General features: G+C 51.4%; 1 protein-coding gene across 3 annotated transcripts in view; it reads left to right on the top strand.

Annotated features, from left to right (window-relative positions):
* Positions 1–419: 419 nt before the first annotated feature.
* sdk2b (sidekick cell adhesion molecule 2b) overlaps positions 420–11985 on the top strand; it is a 160414-nt gene continuing 148848 nt past the window's right edge. For all 3 annotated transcript variants that reach the window (XM_023816981.2, XM_023816980.2, XM_023816982.2), the window contains exon 1: positions 420–594. In XM_023816981.2, coding sequence (XP_023672749.2) covers positions 459–594 — 136 coding nt within the window. In that variant the 5' untranslated portion in view covers positions 420–458. The remainder of the gene's footprint in view (positions 595–11985) is intronic.

Raw genomic sequence — 11985 nt, 5'->3', positions numbered from 1 at the left:
CTTGGCTCGGTCCCGCAGTCCCGCTCCGGCGCTCAGAGACTGACCGGATAGGGACACACATACACACACACGCACACACACACACATACAGACACATATATACATACTCGCATACATTGTGTATGTGTGTGTGTGTATATATATATATATATATATATATATATATATATATATATATATATATATATATATATATATATATATACATATATATACATACACACACACGTACAGTCTCCATTCATAGACGTACAACTACACACACGCATACAGTACACACACACTGTTACACAGACATAAACTCCCCTCTCGTTCAGATACACATTCACCCTCTCTCTCTTTCTCTCCCTCTCACTGCCCCCCGCCTCCCTCCCTCCCTCCCTCTCACACACACACACACACACACACACATACACACACACACACGCATAACTCCGGGCGGACTCGGTCCCAGCAACATGTACCCAGCGTGCCGGACACACGCTGCCGCTTTCTCCCGGCTCTGGACGATGTCTGCACGCCGGGCAAGAGCGAAGCGCCTCTTCGGCTGGATACTATTGCTATTTTCGGCTTCCCAGCGGACGGCGGCTCAAGGTAAGGCTCCGCTCCGGTCGGTGCCCCGAATGCATGCAACACTCGCCGTACGGTGACGGCGGCGACCGGCGTGAATGAATCCTCTCCACGCGCGCGTCGCGTCTGCGGGGTCCGGCGCTCGTAGCATGTGGGGCTGCTGTCTATATCACCTTTGTATGCGTGCGATACGTAATACCAGTTTATATGCTCATGCACATGTGCACACGAGTGTGTCCAGATTGGCCGAAGCTCCACTGCTCCCCTCCGGGGCTTTCGGCTCCGGACCGGAGGAAGGGAGTCCGGCGCCCGTGTAACTTTGCCAAGGAAAACGTCTGCTGCTCTCTTGCAGGCGAAACTCTTGCTATTGAGGCTAAGTTTAGACAGCAATGACACCCCGACCGCCACAAAGATAATGGAGCTTGACTAGCGGGGTATTTCGGGATGATGTGTCTGACATATGATGACGACCGGCAAGTAGAAGTTTAAAAAGCGGACGTGTTGCAGTTTTTACAGCTGCAGCATTAAGATTCGCCTAAAACGAGCATTAACCTCTGCTCCAAGGAGATCATTATTATCGATTGTGTAAAAGCTATATCAATTATAGCGCCTTTTACCATTTAATGTCGCCTGGATCTTCATCATAATAACATTGGAGACCGTGATCCAAGTCTGCAGCGAGTGTGACAGTGGAAGGGATTAAAGGCATCTGTTTCCCAATTTGTATTCCATTTTCCTACGGTTCAGTCAGGACATTGCTGAAATCGCGCTTTCTGTGCCTCATGCTTTTCTCTGTCCCGTCTAATTTAGCTGTGGGAGCTACAGGCTTTAATTAATGGGCTGCAATTAATTTGTCTCCCTTGTCCATAGGGATGAAAGCTCGCAACTAGTGTAGAAATGGTAGAAGTAGTTACTGCCTTTGACCTTTTTATGCACAAACCCAGAGTAAACAAGATCCCAGAATGAACCGCTTGGATTTTCCGATAAACCGCGGGGCTCCGCGCAGGAGCGAAGCGGCTTGTGGTAAATTGCAAAGGCCTCAAGTTAAAAAAAAAAGAAAGAAAAATATATAGAGAGAGACTAGAGACCCATTAATACTTATGGGGCTTTTAACTTTGAAATGCCCACGGGCATCTGTGATATATATATGGGGGGGTACATCACTCTGCCCCTCCCCCAAAGCGTGTCAATCCAACACTGTCCTTCATCCCCATGTTTGTAAAAGCAGAATTTAAAGAAACGAACAGTGGGAACAGTAATCCCAGGAGAGGAGCTGCTTTGTCTCCTTAACCGTGGTTCATGCACTGAGGACTTCTGGCAAAATCTCCACACCCCCACCGCGTCGTCATCTCGCCAGGGCTGTTTTTGTTAAATCCACACTTCATTTGAAGGGAAATCTGCCCTCCATGCATTTTTCCTCATTTTCACAGCGCTTTCTCCATCTCAGGTCAGCTGACAGGAGTGACCGAGTCCTTTCTCATACTTCTTTGGGAGGCTGAAATGGAAACAGCCCCCCCCCCCACTTTAAAGTGCCTGTTAAAAGCTTTTTAACAGTGATCCTTCAGTGAAAATCTTCCCGTTTCGATACGAGAAGCATCCGTCCGCTTGTCATAAAACTGCAAGGCTTGCATTGTGTTGGCACGCTCGGATCATTGTGTCGACCCGTTTGGATCATTGTGTCGACCCGTTTGGATCATTATGTCGGCATGTTCTGATCATCGTTTCGTCATGTTCGGATCATCGTTTCGTCATGTTCGGATCATCGTGTCGACCCGTTCGGATCATCGTGTCGACCTGTTCGGATCATCGTTTCGTCACGATCGGATCATCGTTTCGTCACATTCGGATCATCGTGTCGGCACGCTCAGATCATCGTTTCGTCATGTTCGGATCATCATTTCGTCATGTTCGGATCATCGTGTTGACCCGTTCGGATCATCGTTTCGTCACGATCGGATCATCGTGTCATCACGCTCGGATCATCGTTTCGTCACGATCGGATCATCGCGTCGACCCGTTCGGATCATTGTTTAGTCACGTTCGGATCATCGTGTCGTCACGTTCGGATCATCGTTTAGTCACGTTCGGATCATCGTGTCGACCCGTTCGGATCCCTACGCTTCTCCTCTGTTTCTCTCTGCTCCATGCATTTTTAACACTGTGCAACATAAAGCAATTCCTGTATGCTTCCCCGACATGTTTGCAAGATGTGGGGGATACAGAAGGTTCACGGTTTTTGGGTGTTTTTCAGTAGATAGTCCCTCGTCACAGGCCGCAAAACCTGCTGCGCTATGTGGGATTGAACCAGCAGCCATTTAGAATTTTGCGTCTGCAGATTCTTAGCTACTGCACCATCTGCTGTGCAATTTAGGAAGCACCGTGTTTGTAAGGGTCAGTTCAGAGGGGTCACCCTCTGTCGATTGCCTTTGGCTGCATGTGAATCCTGGCAGCATTTAGCAGAGTGGATTAGCTTGACAACTTACAGCTGGACCCCACACTCCCTTGTGAGGACAGTGGATTAGCCTTTTGGGTGGGGTGGGGGGGGGGGGAGCTGCAGACTGAGTGATCAGGTCCATGGTCCTCAGCTGAAGATCATTGCAACTCAACTGCAAATAATGCTTAGCTGTCATGATTCTCTTTACTATTTCTGATTATTTAAATTCTTTTTTTGCTCTTGTAATTTACTAGAAAACATTAGAAATTACATTTCTGAACAGCACTGTGCTGTGTTTTTCGCTGTGAAAGTTCTAGAAGCTTTGCAGCGCACCTCAGTGCTGTGGGGGTCCAGTCTGGCGGAGAACATACCTTCTGTTGGTAAACGGCCCCTGTCAGCATGTGCTGGGAACACGCGTGATCTGACGGGCTTCGCTCGCACACGGGGACGCCTTCTGAAGCACGTCTGCATTTTGACGAGGCTGTCGGGGGAGCAGCAGGATATGCGGTTTGTTGGAGCGAGACCGGGGGGGGTGCTGTCGGCATTGACGAAAGGCTCCGGAAGGGGGGCGTCTCATTCTAGGACGTGCACGTTCGATGGAAGATGCCCCCCTTCCCCCAGACGATCTGACAGGGTCCCAGTTTGTCACGTGTGTTGGGATGACACAGGTCTGTCTCTCCCGTAGAATGGAGCATGAGGCCGTTATGAGTTTCCTGGGTTATCAGTAGTTTGGGATGAGAGCTTTGCTGGGTTTACTGAAGGGGCCGCTGCTTTGAGTTTGTCTAGATTTACTGGGTATAAGCTGGACAATTACAGTCCAGCAGAATTTGTCAAAATCATTCGTCTCCATGGCTCTGTGAACATGAGAGGTCTGCTGACCTTTTGGAAGGCATCAGAGCCTGGTACCTTTGTCTCTTGATGGCCAAGATGGTAGAAAGGTCACTTGTTGAGCCAAAGTTGTGTCAAGACCCTCAAATGATGCCCAGTCACCTTTGACCCCCCCAGGGTGCCCCCCACAGCAAGCCCCAGGGCCAAGAGCCTCACTGCTGAATATGAATGATCCACCTTTTCAACCCCCCCCCCCCCAAACCTGTTAATTGCAGTAAAGCTACATTTTTATTTTTCCCCTGGTCTTTTTGTTACCCCCCCCCAACACTGCCAGATGGGCAGGAGCGAGCTGAAAAGCGGGATTCTTACATTAGACAGAGGCCGTCTGACAGCGCGGTGCGGTCGCCGTGGGAACCCGCTGGGGCTCCTTAATGGTACACCGGATGTTAAATCACGTGGGGATACCTAATACCCCCCCGGGGATGCTGGCTGTCATACTGTTATTTTCACAGGTTGTTGAGTTAAAAAAACATTCCTACTCAATCTCCACTACAATGAAGACCAGTGACTCTGGAATGAGAAATATGACTGTATTTTGACTATGAGAGCACCCCCCTCTGCCTTCACTGTGTATTGTGGGTCCCACGGTGCCCCCTCTGTCCTTACTTTGTCGTGCAGGGAGCACGTCTCATCGTGGCTGAAGCGTGACCCTTGGCTGGGCCTGTTTCTGTGGATGATCAGCGATGGCACAGGTTCACTGCTCAGTCCTCTGTTCTGTGTGGTTATTGTGGGTGGCTATGTGACTCTGAGGCTATGTATCTGTGCCAGCAATTGTAAGGTTGCTGGGTTGAATCCCACAAATGCCAGGAGTGATCCTACTCCATTGGGCCCTTGAGCAAGGTCCTTAACTGCTTCATCCTGGGTATGATGTTAATCTACATCCAGTCCTGCAAGTCCTCCAACTTATAGGGGGAAATTTGGGGGTTGGTGGCAGGATTGGCCACTGGAAAAATACTCACACTATTCCATTTGGACTAGTGTGCTGCTGAGGTATCACCCACCGCATGGCTGCACTCAGGCTCTCACCCCTGAGCTGGTCTGTCGCGTGGCGGGTGCAGCAATGTGCTGTCATCAGCACACCTCCTTACTTCTCTCTCTCTGGTTCTCGGCTCTGTTTGGTTCAGTCTGGTGGAAGTTCTGGAGGCCGGAGCTGCTTTGGGCCAGGGGTCCTCCACTCTCCTCCATTTTCCTTATTTTTTTACAGGCAGAGGGGTGAGTGGGGGGGAGGGGGGGGGGGTGCTGACTTGGCCTGTGAATTAGACCCCCTGAGAAATTAAGGAGGGTTGTGGTTGAGCCTCACGGGCCCAGCAAACAGGCATCATGTGGGGCAGGAGTACTGTGGATTTCTCCTGACACCCCTCTACCTGCCATATTATTGTTTAATCTCCCCCTCCCCTGCAGACTGTGCATATGGTGACACACCCCAGTCTCCACCAGTCACATGATTGTGCCGTAAATATATGTGCTCATACTGAGCCCTCTGCTTTGCAGTGGTGTCCATGTTCTGACCCCTACCCCATCTGCTCATTTTCCTTTGTTTTTTTTGGTCACTGGTTAAGAAGGTAACCCCTACTGTTTGTGGTGTGATTGAGGCAGTGACTATAATGCAGCCCGACAGCTCCGGGTCTACAGGGGCTGGAACCACCGCCCTTGTGGTTTGGCCACTGAAACTAGGTGTTACTTCAACTACAGGCATGACAGTCAGTGACCCTTGAAGGGAAGGTGACTGAGGTTTTATAGGACGTGTGTGTATGTGTGTGTGTGTGTGTGTGCGTGTGCATTTAGTCTTTGAAGTTTCAGCCTTGTATAATTAGCATGTCATGCTGATAACCCTTTCTCACCAGGGACCAATCCGCCCCCCCCACTGGACCAACTCCCCCCACCGCTGGAGCAGCCCCACCCCCAGGCAGCCTCTGAGTTGGCTCGCCGTGAAAATGTCACCCTGGGTTAAGCAGGGAGGTTTTTTTGCTTTCCCTTGGGAGGGGGGAGTTTGAAGCTGAATAACCTGGTTGCCACGGCTCCGTGTAAAGGATGACGCCCCCCGGTAACCATAGCGATGAGGTGCCATCCCTCCTCCTCTTTTTTCTCTGCCTTCTCCTCTTCCTCCTCTTCCTCTTCCTTCTTGTTGGGTTCGAGGCCCTTGAAGTTGCGACTTCGGCCTTGGGGGAATCTCCCCCACCCGTCACGCTTCACAGACCTGAAATATTAACAGCTAAGAGAGACATTCATCCTTTTCTTCCTTGAGGAAGATGTTTCTCATTCACATGTAATTACCAGCCCGCTGGATTCCATTCACGGCGCAGGATCAGTGATGTCATCGTCTCGACCCAGAGCTCGCTCCCTTGGAAGTTTAAAATTCAGTTCTACTTTATGCACAAAGTATTGAATTATCTTTTGCCTGCTTCCACTGTGCTCTGACTCTCGATCCCACAAAGCAGATTTTGCGTTTCCTGAGGAACGTCTGTCCATTCTCCATCTCCCTCGTTCAGCTCGATTTCGGATCCTGGAAAAGCCGGATAAGCCATATTTCCGAGCGTGCCGGTTTACCCAGGAGAGCTGGTATCGATAATTGATCAGAAGCCGACCTGATTCTCGGGCAGATCGGGGTCACGCCGGGCTGGCGGCCATGGGGGCCAGAGGGGGTGGAATGCACCATTTTGCGGGGGGAATGTCTGTCGCCGTTTTGTGGCCTGCCGTCTTTGGGGGACTCAGAGGAGCTGAATAATCTCAGTTAAGTAGGAACATCTTCAGACAGGCTTCACAAAGGCCGAGCGTCTTTATCACCGCTGAGCAAGATGAATTTCTGACCTTACAGCTACGCTGAGTAGAACCGGCCTCCCCACCCCCCGGACAGCATGGGGGCACCCGCTGTTGCCACCAGCCACTGGGTCATTGCCACCCCCCTAGAATCTCTTACATGACAGGAATCTTTGGAGGGAACCCAGTCTGGGAGCTGGGCTTTGTCAGCGATTGTAGGGGGTGGGGCAGCATGCAACAGCTTCTAAACAGTAACATTTGCATTTCCCGTGTTTCCCTGTAAGTATTTGAACACACCTAATAAGTCAGAAGCCACAGTGGCACCTGTCAACCGCTCTGCGCCCCCATCCGTCACCCGCGGCAACAGCTCCCCCCCCCATCCTGCAGACCCTGAGCGCCTTTATTTATTCATCCCTCTCCTGCCCTGTTTTCTGTTCACCGGGCTTCACAGTCACGTCCGGTGAATGATGTGCTGCAAAGGGGGGGTGGCGGGGGGTGATAGAAAGCATGTTCTCCTGGGCCAGGCTGGGGAGGGGGGGGTGGTTTGAGGAGCATGCAAAAACTGGAAGGGAGAGGGGGTGTCTGACACTTGGCTTCCTAACAGCCGTGTCAAAAACAGCAGATTTAATGACTGATGCCATCGGCCTGGAGGAAGGAGCCACCCGGCCTGTCCCCTCCTGTGCCTGATGCCATCGGCCTGGCGGAAGGAGCCACCCGGCCTGTCCCCTCCTGTGCCTGATGCCATCGGCGTGGCGGAAGGAGCCACCCGGCCTGTCCCCTCCTGTGCCTGATGCCATCGGCGTGGCGGAAGGAGCCACCCGGCCTGTCCCCTCCTGTGCCTTATGCCATCGGCGTGGTAACCTTGGAGATGGGCAGCAAGCAATAACTAGTTAAGGAGGCAGACCATTGAGACGGGGGCAAGGTGGATCTCTTGGGGGTGCGGGGGCTTATATTCAGACGTTAACTGTCACGGGCTTGTCATCGTTATCTGGCCGAGATGAATCCCTGTTCTGCTTCTGTCTCTCTGCAGACCAGTTGTTGTTTTTTTTTAAACTATTAGCCTGTCGTCAGATTTAATGCAAAATTATATTTTATTTCTTGACAGCAGGGACAGACGTGGGTGTCGCATCGACATGAATAGGGGGCTCCCCCCCCCCCCATACCCTTTCTAATGCGTTATTGCCTGCGACTCTAAGCCCCTGCATCCCAAGGCCCGTCCAGCCTGGCCAGTTGCCTGGAGATATGCACCCCCCAACTCCCCCCCCCCATGCCCTCTCCCCTTCCCTCCCCCGTCCTGTACACTAGAACAATCAGCCACTCTCCAATTGACCCATCCATCTTCATTTGTCAATAATTACAATTTTAATTACACCTGAGTGCTGTACACCCGCCAAGCAGGGCTGGGGGGAGGGGGGGGGGGGTTATTGATCCCGTCCTGCTAATTGATTAATTGGCACGTTCATGGGAACTGAGAATCCCCTCCCCCATGTTTTTTGTCCCAGTCTAATGATAACGCTGGCAGGATTGTCATGGAAATCCAGCACAGACCAAATGCATGGGGCCAACTTCATACCCCCCCCCCCCCCCACAAGGAGGTGACATTTAAAAGGGGCTCTTGGTGCCAGAGTTATGGCCCGACCTCTCAGAGACGGCTGTGGCGCGACATTTAGGGGAGAGGGGATTTTGACAGCTTGGCAACAGGACTCAGCCTTTTTTGCCGGCCCCCCCAGCACATGGCAGGTTCCCCTGGGGGCTCCAGGCTCTCAACTAAAACTGCAGGGCACATTTTGGGCACTACATTACACTGCAATGGTGATGGCAGCTGTGTAGTAGGATGTAAAATGAGGACTCCACCCCTTTTTGAAGCATGATGGGAAAAATTTAAATAAGTCAATGTTTATTGGCTGGAGGGAGTTACAGTATTTTGGTGCCTCTGGCCGCTGCGAGTTATGAAGGCTGGGTAACTTCAGTCTGCCTACCTGGGGAGGGATGGAGGGTGAGAGCAGAACAAAGCCAGGGCTCTCCGTTCCCCTGATAGCACTGTCACGGCCAGGTAGATTAGAGTGGTGGCGGCAAAGTGAGCTTCTCCCTCCGCTTGTCTTTTCACTCGTGCGTGCGGTCACTTAGGAGCGGAGGGCTTAGCGGCTAAGGAGAAAGACCCCCCCCCGCGGGGTCAGAGTCGGCACGAGTTGACTGGGGTTAGAATGTGAGGCGTTAACGGCTGTGGGTCAGTAAGACGGCCAGGTCCCCCCCCCCCGGCTGGATTTCATCAGGTGATGGGTCCGGGGATTTTTCACCTTCGCCGGCGAGACAGGAAGTGGTCATAAGACGCCTAAGGGGACATTTTTCATGAGTCACGTGTCACCTCACATCGTGTCACCTCACATCGTGTCACCTCACATCGTGTCACCTCACATCTTGTCACCTCACATTGTGTCACCTCACATCGTGTCACCTCACATCTTGTCACCTCACATTGTGTCACCTCACATCGTGTCACCTCACATTGCTGCTCAGCTGTGCGGGTTATTTTTACTGACACAGTTTCCGTTCAGGACCCTGCTCAAGGGCACAACACCATCTCCCTTTCCGGGACTCTCCATCTCTGTGACTGACACACTGTTAAGTTGCTTAGCAGCTGCCTGTATTTTTCAAGCTCCTTTAGTCCGATGAGACTCCCAACATTTCTAGGGTGAGCAGGGTGGGCACCTACACTCCTGGGCTGTAGTCACTATGATGTCCTGGTGCAAGTTCACCTACGTGCAGTTCCGTTGTGGTCCCAAACGACCCTTCTGTCCTATGGCCGGGATGGTTTAGGGCATTGTTTTCCAGTCCGGTCTTCAGGGACCCACAGGCGGTCTACATTTCAGCTCCCTCGCAGCTCCCAAAAATGTGGACTGTCTGGCAGGCAGTTGGGAGGGAGCAGAAGCATGGACTGACTGGCAGGCAGTTGGGAGGGAGCAGAAGCATGGACTGGCTGTGATCCCCAAGGACCGAGTTGGGAAACACTGGTTTAGGAGCATGCAGTTGCTACTCAATGAAAACCCTGCTGTGCCACTGGGAGGAGTCAGTCATCCAATCAAAGGGGAAGGAGCTCTCCATGACAAGACAGTTCACACCTGTCAGACATTTACTGGGAACCTCTGACTGCACCTTGGGTTTTCTTAGATGTTACTGTAGTAAATATTGTGCCACATACTTTGTTTTATTAATAGTATCTTATTATGCACTTCAGTGGTACTGAATTACCATGATGTTTTTGTCTGTGGTGGGGCATTATCGTCGCCTTTTTTTGCCGTTTTCCCAGAATACCTTGTTGGGCTTAACTGCGTGTGTTGCTAAGTGAGATAAAGTGCATCGCCGCTTTGCTGCCTCAGGCTGATCCAAAAACAGGGACCTCGATGTTTTGTTGCATCGGCACGTGTTGGGGGGGGCGCCATGGAAACATCCAGTCCAGGGCCAGGAGGAACATGGCGTTGCGTGTGTTTCTGGACAGGCCTGACCCTGGGGTCCCTGGCGGCGGGTGTCACTTGTCACCGGCATGCATGGGCTGCTGGCCTACAACAAAGGGCTGTCAGACGTGGCCAATCAGAGCCAGAGATCTTTTGACCTGCCACCTGTACCCCCCTCAAAACACGAGACAGAGACGACGATGAACATCATGCAGCCACCACAGCCAAAGAGAATCAAAAACATGGGGGGGGGACGGGGGGGGGGCGGGGGTGTCTTCAATGGATTTTTATTTATCATTTTGTATTTTCAGTAGCTTCTTATTCTCTGTCTTCTCGAAAGACAGTGTTTTTTTTCCAGCCCAGCAGGACCGCAGTCCTGACTTTGACAGCTAGTAAATGCAATCTCTCACCTTGGGCCGGGTGACAGGAGGCCCAGGAGAGCCCCAGCTGTCTGTCAAAATGGGCGTCACGGACCAGCTCTCAGCCCACAGATCAGTGCCCAGGGCTGGTGGGGAAGTAGGAAATACAGGATTGACCTCAGAAGCCGGGACCGGAGCAGCATGGAGCACGAAAGGAATGATGCGTGATCTGAAAAAGGCGGCTGGCACCCGCCTCCTCCCTGGCCCCACGTGGGCAGGTTGGGCTCTCACCGAGCCCGTCTGCGGTGACTCGTACGCTGGATTGATTTACCACAGGAGCTGCTCTTCAGCCTAACTCAAGTGGGAGTCTGATGTGTGTAGATTTGACGCAATATTTAACGCAACGAATAACACGTTGGTTTTTGGTTCTCCTAACTACCCCCACTATAAGTCCCCTCTCCGATATCACACCGATCCAGCCATTACGCCCCAAAGCCAGCTCTTGCAGCAAGTGCACACATGTCCACTTGTCATATGCCACATACATTTTCCGGTCTGTGCGTGTATCCATGTGTATATACTTAAGTGCCTCACAGGTTCCATACCATCGAGATGCCTCCTCTGTCTTGGGGACTTCATCTCCTACTCATGCTCCTGACCCATGCTAAAAGCCAACAGAGTACAAGGAAATCCAGATGGCTGGAACGTTGGGACCTGCCTGGGTGACGGCAGATGGCCTGTGGCCTATAATGAGCACGCTTCCCGGATTCTTGTTTTTTCCTTCCCGTTCGGATGAATGCATACTTTCGTCACTATTTTAAGTTCCACCGTGGTTTCTGCGGAATTGCAATTTGAACCCTGAGAACATAAGGGTTCAGAAATCCGGCGTGCGGAATGAAGGATAACATACATTAATCATACCCTTTATCTCCCTCTGTGCTGCTGACCATGGTAATTTATGGACTTTTCAATTTCTTGGTCGGCGAAGGCTTCGATTCAGACCTACACCTGTTTATTAGCATGTATGAAATCCATCAGCTAATGTCCTGATATATTTTTTTCGCTCTACATATATCGTAGAAATGCATCCCAATTGTTTTGTTTCGTTCCCTTTGGATTTTGCGGCTTGAGCCACCAAACCACTTAGGACAAATCCAGGAAGGGTGGAGTAGGAGAGAAAACCCTTTCTGACCATGAGCTCCTGGAGGAGGTTTTAAGTCTGGGCTCTTTGCCTCTCCCTTAATTTTCCTGCATAGATTTAGTTCTGGTGAGCAGTTTTGGGCTGGACAGATCGGGGCATCTCAGATGAAGCCTAGTTGAGATTTTGACAAATCGAAGGAATAGCCATCGAGAGGTCAGCAAGTATGGAAGTACATGATGGAGCTGGGAGATAAGTCAGTGAGAGGGGGAAGCGTGACAGCAGCAGAAGTTATTCTTGGAAGACCTCCATAACGGATATGAGGGCTTGGCAGGGGCCGTAAGGGAGTGATGGTGTTCCTGTAGATTAATTAGCTAATTGGAAGTT

Source organism: Paramormyrops kingsleyae, chromosome 5 (genome assembly GCF_048594095.1).
Source record: "Paramormyrops kingsleyae isolate MSU_618 chromosome 5, PKINGS_0.4, whole genome shotgun sequence".
In the NCBI taxonomy this organism is placed as follows: Eukaryota; Metazoa; Chordata; class Actinopteri; order Osteoglossiformes; family Mormyridae; genus Paramormyrops; species Paramormyrops kingsleyae.
The sequence above is the reverse complement of the archived record's forward strand: the minus strand, read 5'-3'. Positions and strand labels throughout refer to the sequence as shown.